Source organism: Giraffa tippelskirchi, chromosome 6 (genome assembly GCF_054371585.1).
Source record: "Giraffa tippelskirchi isolate mGirTip1 chromosome 6, T2T-mGirTip1v1.2.pri, whole genome shotgun sequence".
NCBI lineage: Eukaryota > Metazoa > Chordata > Mammalia > Artiodactyla > Giraffidae > Giraffa > Giraffa tippelskirchi.
In genome coordinates this window covers 96,590,338-96,611,067 of record NC_137280.1, presented here as the reverse complement: position 1 = coordinate 96,611,067, position 20,730 = coordinate 96,590,338, and the positions used below count along the sequence as shown (strand labels likewise).

The following is a 20,730-nucleotide window of genomic DNA, read 5'->3' as shown; positions in this document are numbered from 1 at the left end:
TGTTTGGGGCAGGGCCGGGGCGGGCAGCAGCAGGAGTGGGGCTCTGGCTCCCCACCCTGGGCGGCCCCGGCTCGGACAGTGTGCCCAGCGCAGGACGACTCCTGGACTGGCCGCTTCCATCATCCGTCACCACCACTGCCTCATCAGGGCTGCATGCTATGCCCGAAAGCATGTGGCCACCGCCGCCCACGCCTGCCACAGGACAGACAGCTGGACACCACGCCGGTCGGCCAGGAGGGATCACAGGGACGTGCCCTCTTGAGGGGTCTCTCCGCAGCCGCCTCTGCTCTCCCTGCCCTGGCCGCCCCCCGCTGACTCTGAGTGCACAACATTGGGAGCAGGGCCCAGGCAGGCTACATGCCAGAGGTCATCTCAAGGTGGACTTGTTATCTGAGGAGAACTCTAGGGGGATCTGTCTGCTGTCACGTGTTCACCCCAGCTGAGCCCTCCTTGTTGCTCATGGGGTCACAGGCAACTGTGATTCTTGGCGCTTGCAAGGTGGCCAGTCAGGGTAGCCTGAAGGCAGAATCGACCCCCAGGTTCAGGTCCTGTGGGTGCCTGGCCCTCCTCAGCCCTTCCTTCCAGGCTACCCTAGTGTCTGCGCCTTCAGCCAGGGCAGGGGGCACCCCAGGGTCCCCCAGAAGCTTCCTGAGCTTCCCCTGGCTCTGGGCCCACCTCCCTGCCATCCTCCACCCTGTTTCCGCTGCACCTGGAGGAGACGGAGGAGGGAGGCGTGTGGCCAGGGGCCTGAGCAGCTGCCTCCCTCTCCCCTTCTGAGGTGGGAGGACATGGATGAGCGTGGACCGAGTGGGGTGGGCCCTGCAGGAGCCCAGCTCTTGGTTCTGAGTACCTGTGCCCCTCAGCAGCCAGTGTGTGCATGTGTACATACGTATTTGTGACTTTCCTTTGGATTTGTTTTTGTGTTCCTGTAAATCGATCCCCAAATGTTAAGGCTTGCTGGGAGGGAGCAGTGACCCGCCCCCATCCCTGGGAAAGACAGGGGTCACAGCTCTTAAAGCCCTAGCATTCAGAGGGTGGGCAGGTGGCTGAACTTGGGGAAGGGTGGGCCTGCCCCCAGCTGCTTGCAGGGGGCAGAGGGACAGTGTATATAGACGTGTATGCCCATTGGTCCAGGTCTTATTTTTGTTTGAGTCTTTTTTTTTTTTAATAAGAAAACAGTCCTGTGTCTACCGCACCCACCCTGGCTCTGCTTGTGGGCCCCGCACAGACAGTGCAGAAATGATGAAGCATGTGTTGTCTTCCGATGCAGTGGTGGGGTTGGGCATGGGAGTGGGCAGCTGGTGGGAGAGCCAACCACGTGATCACGCCCAGTGGGGCTGTCAGTCTGTCGATGTGTTTGGCACTGATGGTCTGCACTCACCGTAACCCCAGAGCAGCTTGAATGTCATAAGCAGGCAGCGACAGGCTGAGGAGGCCACTTGCAGGTGGTCAACAGGGAGTGCCAGCGTCCCTGAATGCCTGGATCCCTAATCTGTGCCAGTCCTTGCAGCCCAGCTTGTGGCAGGTTCTGTGGGAGTGAGAGGCTGGACCCAGGGGTGGTAATGTGAGTACACAGCAAGGGCTGGCTCAGTCCCCTGGGCTTGGGGGGGGGCAGGACTTGTTTCCATTGCTCCTGACTGACAAAGAGGAAGGGTGTTATTGACATGAGACAGGGAGGAAAGCAGCCAGGCTGGAGGGGCTGCAACACTGGATGGGCCCCCCAGGTGGGGAACCCAGAGGGTCCTGAGAAGAAATGAGATGAGGCCCCTGCAGTGAGCAGATGCCCACGACTGGTGGTACATCCTGTGAAGATCCCTGTCCTGGGCAGCGGGGACGAGGGAGGCCAGAGTCCAGACCTGCCCTTAAGCAGCTTCTGTTGTGCAGGTGAGTGGACAGTAGAGTGTTACGTGCATGTGGCTGGCACAGCGTGAGGTCGGGGGGGGGGCGGCCTTGGGAAGAGGCAGCTCTGAGTCCAGGGCTGAGGTGGGAGCGAGGGTCCAGTGTGGGGCAGAGACACAGCCAGGCTGAGGTGGTGCTCCAAGCCATGGGCATAGTTGTGCAAAGGCCCTGAGGCAGGACCATGTTGGAGGAACAGAGGAGGGAGGCCTGTGTGTGTGGAGCAGAATGAGCAAGGCGGGGGGAGAGGGGAGGGGAAGGAAGGGAGGGAATGGGGGAGGTCAGGCAGGGGGAGGAGAGGATTTGGGCTTTTACCCCCAGGGAGGTGGAACAGGACCAGGTTGCTGTGTGGAGACCTGGACACAGGTGGGAAGGGACCAGGGAGAAGGCTGTGCCCTGGCAGGTGCTGGTAGGACTGTGGCCACAAGCCACTGGAGATGGTGAAAGACAGCCATGTTCTGGATTTGTTAATTTTTTTGCGTGTAGTGAAACGTGCATAACATTCAGGTGTACAATTCAGTATGTTTTTAGTATGCATACTATGTTGTGCTACCATCATCACTGTTCAGTTGCAGAATTCTCCATCCCTGAAAAGAAGCCCCATCCCCATCAGCAGTCACCACCCCCTTCCCCCTCCCCAGCCCCTGACAACCAGAAACCCACTCTCTGTGTCTGTGGATCTGCCTGTTCTGGATGTTTCCCATCAGTGGAATCACACCGTGTGCCCTTCTGTGTCTGCTTCTCTCACTGAGCGTCGTGTTCTCAGGGTCGTGTCAGTGCATCACTCCATTCTGTGCTGAGAAACGTTCCCCAGCATGGAGGGACCCTGCTTGGGGCTTCTGTTCTGCGGATGGTGGGCATTTGGGTTGCTTCCGCTCTGGCTGTGGTGGCTTGTGCTGTTGTGAACACACGTGTGCAGACTCTCAAACTGGGTAAAGGACTGGATGCAGGGAGAAGGTGGAGCTGAAATTGTGGAAGGGAAATTCAGAAAGTTGGTTCTGTTCCAAGATGCCCCTGTGGGGGTGTTGGGGGACAGAGAAGAGGTGGGTGGACCGAGCCCCAGGCCGGCCCCACCCAGGAGCTCCACCACAGGCCCCTCTACTGAGGGAGGGAGGCAGTGGCTTGGATGGGGGCCAGTAGGCCCAGCTGTTGCCAGGACACTGGTGTGGCCTTTGTCGCTGTCAACAATGGCCCCACAGGACTTGGAGGCAGGAGCCCCCAGGCATGCAGAGGCAGACATGCAGACCCTGAGGCGGCAGGCTGCCCGGCCCTATGTCCCCCGGGGGACCCTGGAAGTGGATTTCCCTCCGCCTCTCTACAGGTGAGCATGTGTTGCCCTGTGCCGCCCCCCGGGTTTGCTTCCCACCAGCCGCAGTCCTCCATAAAGGCTCCCCCTTCCCTAACCTGGCTGCTCCCTGCACTCATCCCCTCCCACCCGTGCCTGGCTTGGGACCTGGCAGGAATTGGTGCAGGTCACAAGGTGATTCATGCCTGCACAGCACACACAGCCAGCAGAGCAGAGGGTCCTGTGAACCCCACGCTGCTGGACCAGTCTCCACAAGGGACGTAGAATACACCCTCTCCCCTCTCAGGGGGGCCAGAAGTCCAAGACCAAGCTGTCTGTCTGCAGGGTTAGGGCCTCTTGAGGCCACGAGGGGGCGCCTGTCCCGACCCTCTGGGCTCTGGGGGTGCAGGCGGTCTGTGGCGTCCCTTGGCTTGTAAAGGCATCACCCCACACTGCCTCCTCATCACATGACCTTCTCCCCCGACCATCCAGATGCCCTGCCTCAGGGTCATGTTAGGGCCTCCCTGACCCAGCGTGACCCTTTTTTGGGCTGTGCTGGGTCTTTGTTGCTGCACGGGCTTCTCATTACAGCGGATTCTTTTATTGTGGAGCACGGGCTCTAGAGTGTTCCGGCTTCAGTAGTTGTGACTCCTGGGCTTGAAGGGACAGGCTCAGTAGGCACACGGGCTTTAGTTGCCTCACGGCATGTAGGATCTTTCTGGACCAGGGGTCCCACACGTGTCTCCTACACTGGCACAGGTGGATTCTTGACCAGTGAGCCCCTAGGGAAGCCCCACCCCCTCTGGAGTTATATCTGCTAAGACCATATCTCCAAATAAGGTCACATTCTGAGATTCCAGGTGGACAGGAACTTGGGGACACCTTCAATCCATTAGAGGATCCATTAATCATTAACAAACTATAATGGAATACTATGCAGCTTTACAAAAAAAGGTGAATGAGCACCCTGGGTGCGGCATTTCCAAGAAAATTAAGAAAAGCTGTGCCACCTCAATTGATGCAGGGTCCCACAGGTGTGCATGGGACACAGGTGCATGCTCAGACACTGCTGCTGCGAGGGAATGGACAGCAATGAGAGTACAGGACAGCAGTGAGGGTTGGGGGAACAACAGGGAGGGGGTCAGGGCTGGCAGCTGGAATGGGAGATGAACTTTTTTCAGTGCTTTATTTATTTAAATGCTGGGCTTCCCTGGTGACTGAAGTGGTAAAGAATCCACTTGCAATGCAAGAGACCTGGGTTCCATCGCTGGGTTAGGAAGATCCCCTGGAGGAGGACATGGCAACCCACTCCAATATTCTTGCCTGGAGAATCCCCATGGACAGAAGAGCCTGGCAAGCTACAGTCCACGGGGTCGCAAAGTCCAACGCGACTGAGCAACTAAGCACAACACGTTTATTTAAATGCCAGTAGGTCTCGATTCTAGACCGAGAAGGCTTCATTTATTAGGAGAAAAACATTTTTCTTTCAGCTGTAATGCAGTGTTTTTATTTTTTGAGGTCATAATTGACACTTTTCTTTGTGTGTTGTTTTAGACTGTTTAAATTCCTTTCCACAAACCACGTGCACTTTGTGGTTTCAGTTCATCTGTAGCTCAAAAGGGTGGGGCCTGCCAGAGGGTCCTGCAACTCCCCTCCCTGCTGCTGCTGCTGCTGAGTTGCTTCAGTCGTGTCCGACTCTGTGCGACCCCATAGACGGCAGCCCACCAGGCTCCGCCGTCCCTGAGATTCTCCAAGCAAGAACACTGGAGTGGGTTGCCATTGCCTTCTCCGACCCCCCTCCCTGCAAGCAGCAAACCCAGCCCATGGCCACTTCCCAAGACCTGTGCCCCAAACACAGCAGGCCACCCTCTCCTCTTTCTGGTTTGCCCTGTGGGGTGAGAACCCCAAGCAGGCACATAGGCGGTTTAGTCAGCAGCCCTGCTGGCACCATCTTGGGGTCACAGCCTCATTCCCTGGGGCACCCATGTCCCTGGAGCTAGATTGCCAGGTCACTGCATGCGCCCACCTCTGTCCCTCAGGCAGTGGTGCTGCCAGATGTCTGGAAGGGGAGCTTTAGTTTTAATGACGCTTCCTTGAGGTTTTAGTGTCACCATCAGCATATTTCCACTTCTCTTGGCTCTGCCAGTTTCAGTTCTTACATCTTACCCCGCTGCCCCAGGACCTTTGCACGAGCTGCTCGCCTCACATCACTGCTACCTCCTCCTCCGGGAAGCCCTCCTGAGGTGCTCAGCCTGGGAGAGGCTCTTGTACCAGAGGCCCCTGGAACAGGAGGCATAGGTGCTTCTTTAAATGTGAGCCAGTCTTAGCGGCCTAGGTGCCCCTGGGGACTTGGAGGAATGGTGAGGGCACTTCCTGGGAGCCTGGGCCTGTCCACAAGCTTTCCCTGGATCTCTAGCCCATGGCTCCCAGGCCAGACCAGTGACAGTGAAACCTGGGCCACTCACTCAGCTATAGCTGAGACTACTTCCTCTCAATAACACTTCCAGGCCAGGGTGGCTTCCTGGAGGAAAGGGCCTGCAGGTCTGTGAGGTTGGACAAGGGACTTAGTAGAGGCAAGGAAAGCAAAAAAGGTGAAGAAGCATTTAAGAGGCTCCTGGGGTCGGGGAGGATGGGGCAGAAAGGAGCGGCTACCAGAGGGCAGCCTCCTGCACCTCTGGCCGGGCCTCTGCCTCTGCACCCAGATGCCAGCAAAGAGGACAGAGAGGCCCAGGGAGGGCAAGGGGGGCTGCAAGCTCAGTCTCTCTCCTCCCGTCCCCCACCCACAGCGATGACTACCTGTCCCAGGAGGGGCCCCGCTGGACTCCGGCCATCAAGCAGGCCACGCGCTGCAAGTACACGCCCATGGGACGCGACGCGGCTGGCCAGCTGTGGTACACAGGCCTGACCAACTCGGACTCCCGGGAAGCCTGGTACACGCTCCCGCGGGCTCCGGACAGCCCGTACCGTGAGGCTTATGCCCGCTGGCACGGGTGCTATGGCCACCGGGAGCGCAGCCTGCCTTCGGGTGAGCGCCCGTCCCCTCCAGTCCCTACGTTCCCCCACCGTCCCCAGGCCTGGAAAACAGGTGGGGCGGAGGTGCGGAGCTGACCCCAACCCCCACCCCGCAGCCTACACCCAGCGTCTGCGGGAGACGGCCTGGTACGACCCCATCATCCCCGCGCAGTGCACAGACCCCAGCAGTCGGTGGGGGAGCGTGCTGTGGAAGGACAGGCCCATCAGGGGCCAAGAATTCGGTGAGGCCGGGGCCAGGGGGCGGGGCTCGGGGCGGGACCGCCCGCGGTCGGGGCCAACCTTGACCCGGGTCCTGGCCCCGCCCCGCAGCCATCAACAGGCACCGTTTCGGGGTGGAACCGCTATGGCGGGCGTCTGACTACGTGGGGTACCTGTCAGCGTCCCAGCGCCCGCGCTACACCGCCCAGAACTACCGGCAGTGGGGCTTGGAACCCTACTGTCCTGCCACCAACCAGCGGCCCCAGCCCATCTACACACCCAGTCACTGATAAAGATCCAAGCTGCTGCCCGATGCGGCTCTGCAGGGGCGCAGGCGCCACCACTCCCAACCGCCCTGGGCGTCCATCCACCTCTGGGGCCGGGGCCTGGGGGCAGTCAGATAAAGGGAGACCCTGGTGACCAAGCTCGAGGCAGAGGCAGACACGCCCACTCCGGCCCCGCCCCAGGCAAACCGCCAAGGCACAGTCCTGGCCCCAGGCAGCTCTTTATTAATGGTCAACAGTGGCCTGGGCGCAGGAGATTGCACTTGGAGACCCCAGCCAGGCAGGCTGAGCCTCACCGCCTCCACGGCCAGCGTTTGGGCCCGGCTCCCCAACCTCGAGGTTGGGGCTCCTGGCAGGCTCAGCGACAGCTCTGGCCTCCAGGGCCTGGCGGCACCGGGGAAACCCTTGGCTGGCCAGGACTGAGCTCCATGCAGCCCCTGGACCCAGGACCCTCATATCCGGCCCCACGTAACACAAAGCACCCCCATCATTCAGACGGTGGGGGGTGGGTTAGAGTTGGCACTGGAGTACACCAAACCACAAGGATCCCGCCAGCTCGGTGTCCTCCCCTTACCCCAGCAGGGATAAGCTGCTGGGACCTCACCCATCCTGATCTCCACCCACAGCCAGGCAGAGACAGGACAACTCAGGGGAGGGAGCAGAGGGGCTGCTCCAGACTTCTGGGCATCAGATGTTCACAGTCGAGGTTAACTTAAAAAGGGCAAGGGACCACAGGGTGGGGTCAGGGCTAGGTTCCAGGGTCCCCTGCAAGAGAAGGGGTGGGAGTGGGGTTGGGGGGATGGGCTGGCCAGTTCTGGCCCCGCTGTCCCAGACCTACCACCACCCAGGACTGGTTGGAGCTTTTGTGGGGTGGGGGCGCCTACAACTCACATCTCCGAAGGCGGATAGGCCAGACCAGGAGACTGCACAGAGCCAGGGTGGCGGCCACGCCCACACCGCCTGTCACGACCACCATCACCCAGTGGTAGAAAGCCACACAGGCTTTGCAGCAGAGCTCCAAGCTGGGGAGGGGCAAGAGGGTATGAGAGCTATCAGCAGGTACCCTCTGGCCCCAGGCTGGACCTCCTGCTCCTCTCAGCTGGTGCCCAAGCTTTCCCGGCACTCAGGCCAGGGCCAGGGGTCACCCTCTACCCTCTTATCCCCTCCAGCATCTGATACCTCACCCAGTAAGGTCAGCTCTGCCTTTAAAGTCTATCCCAGACTACCCATTTGTCCTCCCGCGGGAGCCCCAACCCAGTCCAGCCCAGCACCACCCCACCACCCTACACCCTAGTCCCTTCCCTGTGTTCCCACCTTCACTGCCCCATCTGTCCTTCCAGGAGCCACTAGAGGGCGCAGTGAGCAACTGAGTCAAGCCCACCCCTCCTCTGCCCACAGGGCTCAGAGCCACCCCCACCCCAGCCCCCCACCCCTGCAGTCATCCTCCCCTGCTGCTGCCCCTGCACAACCTGGGCCATCCCCTCCTTGCCCTGGCCTCACTTTCCAGACACCCAGGCCTTCGCCACTGTTCTTTCAACACACCAGGCCTGGTCCTGCCCCAGGGCCTTTGCACAGGCTCTTCCTCTCCATTTACCTAGAAATCCCTGACATCCCCCAGATCTCGGATCCCATGTCACCTCAAGGAAGCCCTTCCTGACCTCTTGTCCTAGTCAGGCCTCCCTAAGTGGTGTCCTTCACACCCTCGTACACATTTATTTATGGGATATTAATGTGCCTGGAACCCTAAGGCCTAAGGGTCTGAGTGACAGGGATTCTAGGCTTCCCCACTGCCCTGTCCACTCCCGTCACCCAACCCATCTTTATGTCGTCAGTGCCCAGCACAGGACACACTGTCCACTCTGAATAAATGGGTGCTTAAAGTGGGGAATAACCTGGTCTGCCTGGCTCTGAGGCCATCACCACTGTGTTGGGATCTTCTGGCGGTTATGGAATCCATAGACTGCAGGCAGCGCCTGGCATACAGCACAGGCTTGGCACACCTTATTAGACATGACAACGGCTGGATGGGGTACTCACGAGCAGGGGTGCAAGCTCTGGATGGCCATAACTGCCAGCCCATTGGCCACCTTGTCCGAGAAGCTCATGGCGCCGTACACGAAGGCTCCACTGTGCTGGGGGGACACAGGCCAGGGGGTCAGCACCCCAGGCCCTGGCCCCAGTCCCCAACCTCAACTTGGCCCCACTCAGCAGCCCTACCGTGTGAGGGCCGATGAGGTCAGCCGTCATGGCCAACGAGGTGACCAGGATGGTGGCACAGCCCATGCCCAACAACACAGCGGCCACGTACACAGCCACGCCCAGCTCCTCTGCCAGCGCCACCCAGGCTGCAAAGGCCAGGATCACCAGGAGGCCCACGAAGTAGGTCATCTGCAGAGCACCCAGCCTGGCATCAGGCCCACCTCATTGGGCAGCTCTGAACCAGATACCAGCCTTTTCTGGTCTCCAATCCGGCCCCCAGCCCCAGCAAACAAGAGGACTGAGTTGGGTCATCCCTAAGGAGCCCCCAACTCTGACCTCGGAGAATTCCAAGGTTCTGAGCCTGCTGATACTAAGTGATCCATGGAGTGCATGTTCTACAGCCAAGCTGTCTGTCATGGCTGCCACTAGAGACTGGTGGCTACTCCTGTCTCAACACGAGTTAAATAAAGGAAATCAAGTGAAGTGTTTGGTTCCTCAGTCATACCCGCCACCCCGACTCCTGACCTCTAGAGGGCTGTGGGTGGTCACAGGGTGCTCAAAGCCCAGGTTCTACAACTCGTTTCCCATCCTAGGGTTCCTACAGGATGTGGGTGCCCTGTCCAGAGTCGCCCAGGTTCTGGGGGCACCCCCTCTCCCCGCCTGCCCACTCACATTCCTCCCAATGCACTTGTTCACTGGCTTCATGAGGAAGGAGGAGCAGAAACCGCTAAGGTACATCACCAGCGGGATGGTGGCGATGAACCTCTGTGGGGTGGAGAGGGCGCAAGCACATCAGGCCTGGCTCAGCAGGCTCAGGGACCTCTGCCCCAGCCTGCCCGCCCGGCTCACCTTGGGCAGGTGGAGGGAGTAGGTGAGGTACATGGCTATGTACGTCTGGGACAGGTTCACAATGAGCCTCGTGCTCATGTACAGCAGGCCAACCTAGGAACACACAGAGGGAGCATGGGGCCGGGGGGCAGGGTGGCAAGTCAGGGTGAGTCACCCTGCAGCTGGCACCTGACCATTAGTAGTGACCGCCTAGTTGGTCAGATGGAGAAGATGGCAGGGATCTATTAGTAATGTCTGTCCTGGGTATGGACTGGGGAAGGGGTATATTTTGGTCTAGTGTCTGCCATCTTTGCCTGCAGCCCTGCACAGTGAGGGCCCTGGTGGGGGAAGAGCATCAACCCCAACCTTGTTTGACCCCCCTCCCCCCCTCTGTCATACCTGATAAAAGGCCGGCTCCCGAAGCCAGTGTTTCCAGAGCAGCAAGGGCTGGGCAGTAGAGGGAGCCAACAGTGGGCTGTGTTCACCGGGCTCCTCCACCTGCCGCCGGCGCCCCTCCCTGGTGCCCAGGTGGAACAGCAGTGAGAAGACAGCTCCGACACCCACCACCAGCAGGGAGAGATTCTAGGGACCGGGTAGGAGAGGGGTCAGCAGTGACACTTGGCCCGAACCCTGAGTTCAGGACCTTGGGGGCACCCCTCCCAGCCCCCCCAGCTCACTCGGAACACCGGCACATCCTGGACCCCCAGTTGGTCGCTGACATCCTCGGCGGGGCCAGTGTGGGGAGAGCCCTGCAGGTGAAGCAGAAGCCAGGCAGCTCCATAGACGGTGATGTTGGCCACCACGGTGAAGGCGTACCTGCGGGACAGTCAGGCCTCAGAGAGGCCACCCAGAAGCCACACAACCGCTTCCTTCCCAGGCAGCCACCCGGTCAGAGAAGCTGGCCATGCCTGGGGAAATCCTGGCCACACGATGTCAGCCACCAACACATTGGGTAGTCCCCGGAAAGCCTCTGCTGGTCTCAGTTTCCCCAGCCTCCACATTATTGGACTTCCTGCTCTGAACCAAGACTCCACCACGAGGTCCTGGCTGCCCAAGGCCCGGAGTGCAGAGATTTCCACAAAGCGGGACTGAGTCAGGGCTGCAACCCAGAGACCTGAGAAGCTGAGATACTCAGAAACCCTGGGCTTCAGCTGGGCAGTCACCCGGGCCTGCACCTGCTTGCAGCCCCTGAGCCCTGTCCCCCAGGGCCTCGCCAGATAAGGAGCCTCTGGGTCTCACTGGGACTCTGTTTCCCTTTCTGAAAGTGAAAACAAGAACAACCCTAGAGTCACGAGGCAGGCTTGGTAAAGCTCTTGTGGGCAGAAAGCACCCAGAGCTTTCTATGAGCCCAGCTCACCCCCCTCAGCTGTGGCCTTTGGGGGCCCCGGTCATTGGGCAATCCTCCGATGCCGTTAGTGCCTGCATCTCCCAGCCCTAATGGGGAACTGGGCCATGGACAGGCAGGGCCTCATGACCAGCGTTCATGCCTGAACGGCCACCTGCAGGACCAACATCCCTCCTGCCCAACAGTCACCTCCTGATCCCTGCTCCCCCTACACAGGCCCGGCTCGCTCAAATCCTCTCCCTGGGCACATGTCAATCAACCTCTCGGGCTTGTCATGACAGTGAAAGATGGTTTGCAGCGCTCACACATGGCAAGTGTTCTAAAGGGCTCCTGCTACCACCGCACCTAGACTCGCCACCTTTAAGCAAGTCAGTGGATGAGCTGGGGGCCAGCTGTACCCACATGTGACAGGCAGGATGTTAAGATGCCCAGAGATCCCCCTGCCCTGCTTCCTCTCTGTCTACCCCCCTCCCCTTGGGGAATGGAACCTATGAATACAATGGGATGTCAGACCATGTTAAGATAACATCCTATGGCAAAGATCAAGGGATTTTGCAGATGTAATTAAGAGACTATCCTTGGTGGGCCTCCTGGAGAAGGAAATGGGAACCCACTCCAGTATTCTTGCCTGGAAAATCCCATGGACAGAGGTGTCTGGCGGGCTACAGTTCATGGGATCACAAAGAGTTGGACACGACTGAGCAAATGAGCACATCCTGGGTGGGCCTGACCTAATCAAGTGACCCTCAGAAAGAAGGCTCACACCGTCCCTGAGATCAGAGACTCTCATACTAGCCACAAAGAAGCAGCAAACCCCAGGACTTCTAAAAGGAAGCAAACAAAGCAAACAATGGCAACGTAAGCAGGGCAGAGGGACCTAAAACCTCAGCCGACACCTCAACTGCAGCCTCAAGCCTGAAGCTGAGAACCCAGCTAAGCTAAGCCAGACTCCTCACCTGCCAGAACTGTGTGGTAGTACATATGTGCTGTCTGAAGCTGCTGATGTGGTGCTATTTGTTACACAGCAACAGCTGAATGATACACTGATTGACAGATGTCCATTCTGGGGCTGAGACCCAGAGCCACACAGCCAAGCAGAGCTCAGATGTGGTAGGTTGCCCTGGGCCCCCTGCCCCACCCTGCCCTGCCCCAAAGGTGGTACCTCAGAGCTGTGAGCTCCACCTTCTCGTGGTCGTTGGTGACGAGCTCTGGGATGAGACTGAGGTGGGCGATTTGTGTGGCAGCCCAGCCGAACTGGAAGATCACAATGAAGGGCCCATAGTAGAGGAGGGCAGCCCACTCAGGCGTGGTGGCCCCGCAGCCCAGGCAGGGGCTGAAGATGAAGGGGAAGGACAGCAGGACGCAGATGGTGCCTGTGGACGAGCAGAGCGGGGAGGGCACATAGCAGGGCCTTCCCAAGCCGGCCCCGGGCTCCCCAGGTGACTGGGTGGGGCCAAAACCCAGACACAGACAAGGTTACACAGTGAGTGAGGGTCAGAGGCCCAGGGCTCTGTGCCTGATAGGGAAACTAAGGCAGAGAGATCTAGGGGGCCCCCTGAGGACACACAGCCAAACAGGACGGAGGAGCTGAGCCTCCCCATCCAGGCTACCTGCCCCTTGTGCGTGGCAGGGGGACACACTGAGCAGGTCGTATGCCGTGCCCACGAGGGGGCAGGGTCAGGTGATGAGGGGCAGGAATGGGGGGCCCCATGCCAGCTCAGGACTCCTCAAGCTCGGCCCCTAGGCGACAGCTCGGGAAACTGAAGCAGAGCTTGAGGCCATGCAGCTGGTTGAAAGAGCGCTGCGGGGTCCCCTGGGGAAGTGCCCACCACTTCCCCTTCCTGCCTCCCCACCAAGGAGGACTTTTCCTCCCAGTTCCTACCAGGTGATGCTGGGTGGGGCCGGTTGGACCCTGCCCTCCCTGAACCCTAGTGTCCCCATCAGCCCATGAGGGGGCCTCTTCCTGGAAAATACCCTAATTCCTCAGAATAACCACAGGTCCCTCTCGAGGCCTCAAGGGCCCTGCCCTCCCCTCCTCCCCTTCCTCCCCTCAGCTCACTCTGCTCCAGGTACTGGGGCCTCTAGCTGTTCCTCCTGCCCCAGGGCCTTTGCATCATCTGTGCCCTCTGCCTGGAATGCTTCCTCCCACGACATCTGAGCAAGACCCACTCCTCTCCATCCCTTGGGACTCAACTAAAATGTCATCTCCTCCAAAAAGCCCCCCCCCCCCCGCCACCAGCTCCATTGCCAGCAGTCCCCTCCCCACCCTGACACTGTCTGAACCCTGCTTTCTCTTCTTCACGTCCCTTAGCACTCACAGGAATTCTCTGTCTGTTTGTCTGTCTGAGGGTGGGTAACAGGTCTCTCCAAGTCACTTCTGTGTCCCTGGCACCCATTACAGAGCCTGGCACACCAAGAGCTTTTCAATGAGTGAACAATAACAGTGGCCTCTGTTTACAGCCCAAAGCAGTGCATGTTATTATTAACCCCATTTCCTGATGAGGAAACTGAGGCCCACAGAGTGAGCTATGGAACTAAGAATCCGGCCCTCCACCCTTCTCCTCCCATCCCCGGAGGGCCTAGAGTCAGACTTCCGTTCTTCCTCTTTCCTGCCCTGGCTCTGCTCTGGAGGTGACCTCATCCCCCAGACCCTGGCCCCGCCCCCGCAGCAGTCCAGGGATTGGGAACTGAAACCAAAACCACCCTTGCTATTTCTCTGGAACTGGTGCCTGGGAGGGGCACCCCAGGCAGATGCCTGGAGGTCTGGTGGCCACTCAGGGCCAGACAGGAACTGTAGACTCTGGTCAGAAGAATGTGCTGCCCTGGCTGGACTCTACCCTGCCACTGCTCAGGTAGTTAACCATTGTCAGCGCCCCAGGCTGCCTGGTTGCAGGACTTTGGGCAAGTGACTTTACATTTCTAGGCCTTTGCCTCCAGAAAAGGGAGCTAATGAAAATACCCCACAAGATGGGTGTGAGGATTAAGAGTTAATGTGTGCAACTGGGAGCCCCTACTACTCTGAGCCACTTCCTGTCTCAGCAACTTCAAAGCCATGAGATTTCACACTTTTGCAAATACTGTTTCAACTACTTGGAATGCCGCCCCATAAGCACCCACTCCTATTCATCCATCAAAATCCCAAAGCTAATGCCCCCTCCAGCGCTCTGCTTCTTCCTTATGAAGTCCAGTCTACCCACCGGCCCCAGCCTGGACCCCACAGGAGTATCCATGTCTTGCTCTCTGGGTCCTCTGTGGACTAGAAGGGGAGCCCAGATGCTCATTAAGGTGAACATCGAGTCCGTCCCCACTACCCACAGATTCAGGGGCAAAACAGAGTGGAAGTGGGCACTGTGGCCAAGGTGACCTTCATTCAAGTCACCTTGTCAGGCCTCACAAGGGCCACCCTGGCTTCCTCTCCCCACAGATCTTCCTGGATCTTCCTATGTGCTAACCCCAAGGCAGGGGAAGGGTGCAGGTAGATGCCTTGATATCTGGTTGGGGCACCCATGCCCCACACCTGTTTTGCCTAAACACAAAGCCTTCGGTTTATTAACAATGGTACTTCCACATCCCTAAGCTCCCCCTCTGCAAGGGGACTTAGATTTTGGTCTGGGGTCAGGTGAGACCCTCACTGAAGCTCAGCTCTCTGATTACAAAAGAGGAAGTCGGGGGTGCTACTAGGTCCCATCTCAGGGCATTTGCACAGGCAGCATCCACTGCCAGGGCCACCTACCCACTGTGGGCTCCATCTCCTTAGAGGGGTGTCATCTGTCCATCCCAGAAAACAAAAAGAGTCCTCACACCTCTTTGCCCCAGGAACGAGCTTTTTGGTGTGTGTGTCAACAAGTCTACTCAACTATTATGAACAAAATTGCATTCGAGATTGTGGGTTCATCTCTGTAAGCGATCCCAGTGTGAGCCCGAGGAGGGACACCTCTGTCTGCGGTTTGAGTCACCTGCCTCTACCTGCTCCCCTCCCTGGCTGCTTGTCTAACAGCCTGAGCGTGCTCAGTGTCTAAGAAACCTGAAATCCAGCCCCGAGCCACTGCAGACACAGCAATGCTGGCCACCCGCAAGCAACCTGGAGGTCTGCTGAACCTTGCAAAAATGTCACTCACAAGGGCCCCAGGCAAATCACTGTCTCTTCAGTCACTGTTCCCAGGGGCAGAGAGATACTAGCTGGCCCTCCTGGCTCTTGAAAAGCTGCCACCCTGAATTCTCATAAGTGGCAGGATTCCTGGCTTTGCTTCCTGAAATGCCTGGCATGCCCCAAGTGCCAGGATGCAGCTAGTACTTCTGCCAGGGAGAGAACAGTAGACAAAGTGGCCCGCAGCTAATCTCAGTGCCCAGGGTCCAGGCGAGCAGAGGAGGGACTCCAGAAGCTGGGCCTTATCAGGGGTGTGCACTGGGGAGGGTACTCCCGCCCCTGTGACACCTACCTCCTCCCCTCGCAGACAGCCCTCTAGTCTAGGCAACTCCCCCAGAAGGAACAGAGGGTAACCCCACAACCTTCTCTGCAGAACCCCATCCCATCAGCTGGACAAGCACAGAACCCTGACCTTTCTGGCTCACCCGGCCCACAACCCAGTTCCCAGGGCAGCTCCCTAAAGTCACCAATTGCCAGGTTGCCCGAGATGGGGCAGAAGACAGATGGACAAAGTGCACTGAGGGGACAGAAAGCGACACGGGGTTCTAGGCAACCTAACTCAGGGCTGTCATCGGTGGTCACTCTCATATAGACGGAGAGAAGTCAGGCCAGACCAGACAGACTGACGGGGAGGCACTGGCAGGAAGATCCAACCCAGAGAGGGTTCAGGGTGCCCCTGAGCGTCAGAGAGATGAAGAAAAGTGACACTAGAGGGTCACACCCAGAGTCACATGGAGGAGGCTCCACGGGTCACCCAGCAGCCATCAGACAGACAGACAGACAGAGAAAGGGTACAGAGCAGTTAAGGGGACCGATGGGAAGGCTCATGGGCTGGGCAGATAGAGGACTGAGCAGTGGGACACAGGGGCCGGCGGTCGGATGAGGGAGGCCGGACTGGGGCTTACCGACCAGGTGCCAGGCCTTGCGCGGGCCGAAGCGGGCGCAGCGGCCTGCGGCGCGGTCAGCCTCGAAGCCCACCAGGGGCGTGCACAGCCCGTCGGCCACCTGGCCGAGCAGCAGCAGCAGGCCGGCGCCGCGCGAGCTGTAGGCGCGCACCGAGTGGAGGTAGAGCAGCAGGTAGGTGAACCACATGGAGGCGCACAGGTCATTCAGGAAGTGGCCCACAGCGTAGCTCAGCCGCGCGACCAGGGACAGCGGTCGCGGGGGCGCTCCCGCTCCGGCCGCCGGGGGCCCCGGGCCCATGGCGCCGCTCCGGGCTCGGCCCGTCCGTCCGGCGCTGGCAGACTGGACCCCCGAGCCGGGCTGTCCGCGTCCAGTTCTCCGCGCTGCGCCTCTCTCCCCCGCCCCAACCCGCCGAGCGCTTTTGCCGTGGCGGTGCTGGTGGACCCGGGACAACATCGGGCGGGGCGGGGAATCTCGGGAGTGGCGTCCACTCTCGCCAATCGGAGCCGCACGCCGGAGAAGGCAAGCCAATCATCACGAAGACGGGGCGTGGCCCGGGGGCAAATGGGTTCTCGACGCCGGGCGCCAGCGGGTTCAGCCCCGCCGAGGCTGCGGGGTCCTAGCGCCCAACGTTCCTATCCTCGGTTTGCCGACCCCCTCCCAGGCAGATGGGGGGCGACGCCAAGGGCGCCTCTAATCAGACTCGCGCCTTAAGACCCACGCCGTTTCAGTCTGCCCGCAAATTTACGAGGCCTCTTGTGGGCCAAGGAGGACGGGGTGGGCTGGGGACGCGGGTGGGTGGAAGAGCGGTCTGAGTCCGACCTCGCCTGGGGCCCGGTGATTTCCTGGCCTGGAGAGACCCAGTCCAACGCAGAGAGGACACATTAGTTCTAATTAATTAGTTATTAACGATAATGGGGATGATCAAAATATTAACACCAGCTGGCATTTATGAGCGCTGACTGTGCCAAGCGCCCACGTGGATTTTCTCCTCCCAGCAGAGCAGGAGGCGGAGCAAGTCTCCAATTTCACAGGCGAGACACCGCCTTGGGGCTCATCATGAGTCAGGTGCAGGCGACTCTGAGGCCAGCGCTCTGGACCCCTCTCCACCCTCCTTCAAACGCCTTCCCCCCTACCCCCACCCCCGCACCCCTCGCCAAGATTGGGTCAACGCGCACACAACTTCAAGTTCCTCCAAGCGTTGGGTGCAGTTCCTCCCGGCCTCCGGGCCTCCACCAGCAGTGGCTTAAAACCTGCACTCCGGAACCAGAGGCCGGGGTCCAGGTCCAGCCCCACCGACTCCGAGCTCCTCCTGCTGGGACGAGTCCCAACTCTTCTTGAGACTCCCCAGCTGTAGAATGGGTATGCTGCTGCTGCTGCTGCTGCTGCTGCTAAGTCGCTTCAGTCGTGTCCGACTCTGTGTGACCCCATAGACGGCAGCCCACCAGGCTCCACCGTCCCTGGGATTCTCCAGGCAAGAACACTGGAGTGGGTTGCCATTTCCTTCTCCAATGCATGAAAGTGAAAAGTGAAAGTGAAGTCGTTCAGTCGTGTCCGACTCTTAGCGACCCCATGGGCTGTAGCCTACCAGGCTCCTCTGTCCATGGGGTTTTCCAGGCAAGAGTACTGGAGTGGGGTGCTATTGCCTTCTCCGAGAATGGGTATAATGTATAATGTATGTTTAAAAGGATGTAAGCATCATGGGACTTCCCTAGTGGTCCAGTGGCTAAGACTCCGCCCTCCCAATGCTGGGGGCCTGGGTTTATCCCTGATCATAGAATTAGATGCTGCACGCCACAACTAAGACCTGGAGCAGCCAAATAAATAAGATAAAATAAAATTTTTAAAAAAGGACATAAGCGTTAGCGCTTAATGTTCTTAGCCAGAAAGCCTTTTCAGCACCCTTTCGTCCCCACTCAGTTATTACTCTGGGTTCCACAGTATCCTGTTCTCCCCTGCCCCATTTGTAACCCTTTGTCTTCCCCACTGGACCATGATCCCTGTGGACCATGAATACACTCTTAGTCACTGGGTTGCCCTCAGTGATGTCTGGCACATAGTAGGAACTCAAGAAATATCTGTCAAACAATCGAGTAGTGGACATATAGGCAAAGAATCAGAAATGCAGAAAAATGCAGACAGAAATTGGGAAACAGAGGGGAACCCATTTATAAACTTAACTCTCAGGGGACTTACCTGGTGGTCCAGTGGTTAAGACCCTGAGCTTCCACTACACAGGCTGTGGATTTGACCCCTTGTCAGGGAACTTTTTCCCCCATGCTGGAAAAAGAAGAAAAAGCAAAAGGTAAACTTGAGGCTCAAGCAACCAAAGGGGTACCCAGCCCAGACCTTGACACTGATGCGGACCACCTACTTCCACACACATTTTTTCATGGAGAGGAGCTGAAATGGGTGTGAATAGGAAATAGTGGCTTCAAGAGAGATAGCCTGATAGAAAAAGAGAGGAGATAGGGGTAGACCCAGATCTCTGATAAACAGATAAGGAGAGATCAGAGACCACATTTCCTCCCAGCCAAGGTTGTTTCCTTTCGATTTCGGGTTTTTTTTTCTTCAACTTTCAGCCACCCTCTGAGGCATGTACGATCTTGGTTCTCCAACAGGGATTGAACTCAAGCCTCCTGCATAGAAGCGGGAAGTCTTAACCACTGGACCACCAGGGAAGTCCCCAGAAGACGACTTTAACACTACTAGTGGACTTCTCTGGTGGTCCGATGGTTAAGACTCCATACTTCCACTGCTGGGGTGTGGAAGTCAGTCATGTTCCACTCTTTGTGACCCTGTGGACTGTAGCCCACCAGGCTCCTCTGTCCATGGGATTTTTCAGGCAAGAATATTTGAGTGGGTTGCCATTTCCTCCTCCAGGGGATCTTCCCAACCCAGGAATCGAACCCAAGTTTCCTGAGTCTCCTGCATTGGCAGGCAGATTCTTTACCACTGAGCCACCTGAGAAGCCCCATGCAGGGGGCGTGGGTTCAATCCCTGGTTGCGGGAATATCCCACATGCCGTGTAGCACTGCCAAACAAATAAATAAAATAAAATACAACCCTTTTAGCCTAAGCTTTTTATTTGCATTCCTCCTCTCTTTTCTTACCTCAACACTTCACACCCGTTTTACAGATGAGAAAACTGAGGCTCAGACAGAAATTCCTTGCCAGAGGGCAAGCAGCTGACAAGAGGTGGATTCAAGATTCCAACTGAATTCCCTGTGACTTCCAATATCTTTGAGTTAATTATTCACTTTCAGGAGAGGTCTCACCTGGTGGGTAAAAGATGGCTGAGTTTTCCCTCTTTTATCAGCCTCCTGTTTGGATCAGGAACCCAAGGCATCAACCTGGCAGCCCCTGGGGGCAGATCTAGCAGGGGGAGGAGGGGCTGTTTGGTGGAAGTACCAACACATCTCTCATCTCTGGGTTTTCAGTCTATTGAAGCCAGCTAGTACTTCTTGGCCCTGACTCTGGAAGTGTTAGTTGCTGAGTCACGTCCGACTCTTTGTGACCGCATGGACTGTAGCCCACCAGGCTCCTCTGTCCATGGGATTCTCCAGGCAAGAATACTGGAGTGGGTTGCCATGCCCTTCTCCAAGAGATCTTCCCCACTCAGGGATCAAACCCCGTTTCCTGCATTGCAGGCAGATTCTTTTCAGTCTGAGCCACCAAGGAAGTTGACTCTGTGGGGATGGCAGGAACAAGACTGATCTGATGCTGGGGGAGCCAGGGAGCTACCCCCGAGCATCGAGCATCGTCATTCATTCATTCACGAACTCATTAATTACTGAATGAACTCAGGAGGAGGCCTTACAAATAGCTCGGAAGAGAAGAGAAGTAAAAGCAAAGGAGAAAAGGAAAGATATTCCCATCTGAATGCAGAGTTCCAAAGAATAACAAGGAGAGGTAAGAAAGCCTTCCTCAGCGATCAATGCAAAGAAATAGAGGAAAACAACAGAATGGGAAAGACTAGAGATCTCTTCAAGAAAATTAGATACCAAGGGAACATTTCATGCAAAGATGGGCTCGAAAAAGGACAGAAATAGTATGGACCTAACAGAAGCAGAAGATATTAAGAAGAGGTGGCAAGAATACACAGAAGAACTGTACAAAAAAGATCTTCACGACCCAGATAATCACGATGGTGTGATCACTCACCTAGACCCAGACATCCTGGAATGTGAAGTCCAGTGGGCCTTAGAAAGCATCACTACGAACAAAGCTAGTGGAGGTGATGGAATTCCAGTTGAGCTATTTCAAATCCTGAAAGATGATGCTGTGAAAATGCTGCATTCGATATGCCAGCAAATTTGGAAAACTCAGCAGTGGCCACAGGACTGGAAAAGGTCATCTTTCGTTCCAATCCCAAAGAAAGGCAATGCCAAAGAATGCTCAAACTACCGCACAATTGCACTCATCTCACATGCTAGTAAAGTAATGCTCAAAATTCTCCAAGCCAGGCTTCAGCAATACGTGAACCGTGAACTTCCAGATGTTCAAGCTGGTTTTAGAAAAGGCAGAGGAACCAGAGATCAAATTGCCAATATTTGCTGGATCATCGAAAAAGCAAGAGAGTTCCAGAAAAACATCTACTTCTGCTTTATTA

General features: G+C 57.5%; 2 protein-coding genes across 10 annotated transcripts; one reads left to right on the top strand and one right to left on the bottom strand.

Moving 5' to 3' along the window:
* Positions 1 to 1,140: 1,140 nt before the first annotated feature.
* On the bottom strand, positions 1,141 to 16,575 carry MFSD12 (major facilitator superfamily domain containing 12). 9 transcript variants are annotated; one of them, XM_081499809.1, is made up of 11 exons: positions 16,121 to 16,575; positions 12,231 to 12,441; positions 10,401 to 10,539; positions 10,123 to 10,305; positions 9,745 to 9,837; positions 9,568 to 9,660; positions 8,914 to 9,084; positions 8,734 to 8,828; positions 7,588 to 7,718; positions 6,692 to 6,798; positions 4,595 to 5,461 (listed from the first exon to the last, which is right to left on the bottom strand). In XM_081499809.1, exons 1-11 carry the CDS (start codon positions 16,572 to 16,574, stop codon positions 5,429 to 5,431), a joined length of 1,710 nt encoding a protein of 569 aa, XP_081355935.1. In that variant the 5' UTR covers position 16,575; the 3' UTR covers positions 4,595 to 5,428. The 9 variants fall into 9 exon arrangements, with proteins under 9 accessions (XP_081355932.1, XP_081355941.1, XP_081355935.1 ...); XM_081499806.1 differs by lacking the exons at positions 4,595 to 5,461; positions 6,692 to 6,798 and adding an exon at positions 1,141 to 2,859; XM_081499810.1 differs by lacking the exon at positions 6,692 to 6,798.
* On the top strand, positions 3,125 to 6,723 carry TEKTIP1 (tektin bundle interacting protein 1). The gene is made up of 4 exons (XM_081499821.1): positions 3,125 to 3,217; positions 5,968 to 6,206; positions 6,310 to 6,435; positions 6,524 to 6,723. Exons 1-4 carry the CDS (start codon positions 3,135 to 3,137, stop codon positions 6,700 to 6,702), a joined length of 627 nt encoding a protein of 208 aa, XP_081355947.1. The 5' UTR covers positions 3,125 to 3,134; the 3' UTR covers positions 6,703 to 6,723.
* Positions 16,576 to 20,730: the final 4,155 nt, after the last annotated feature.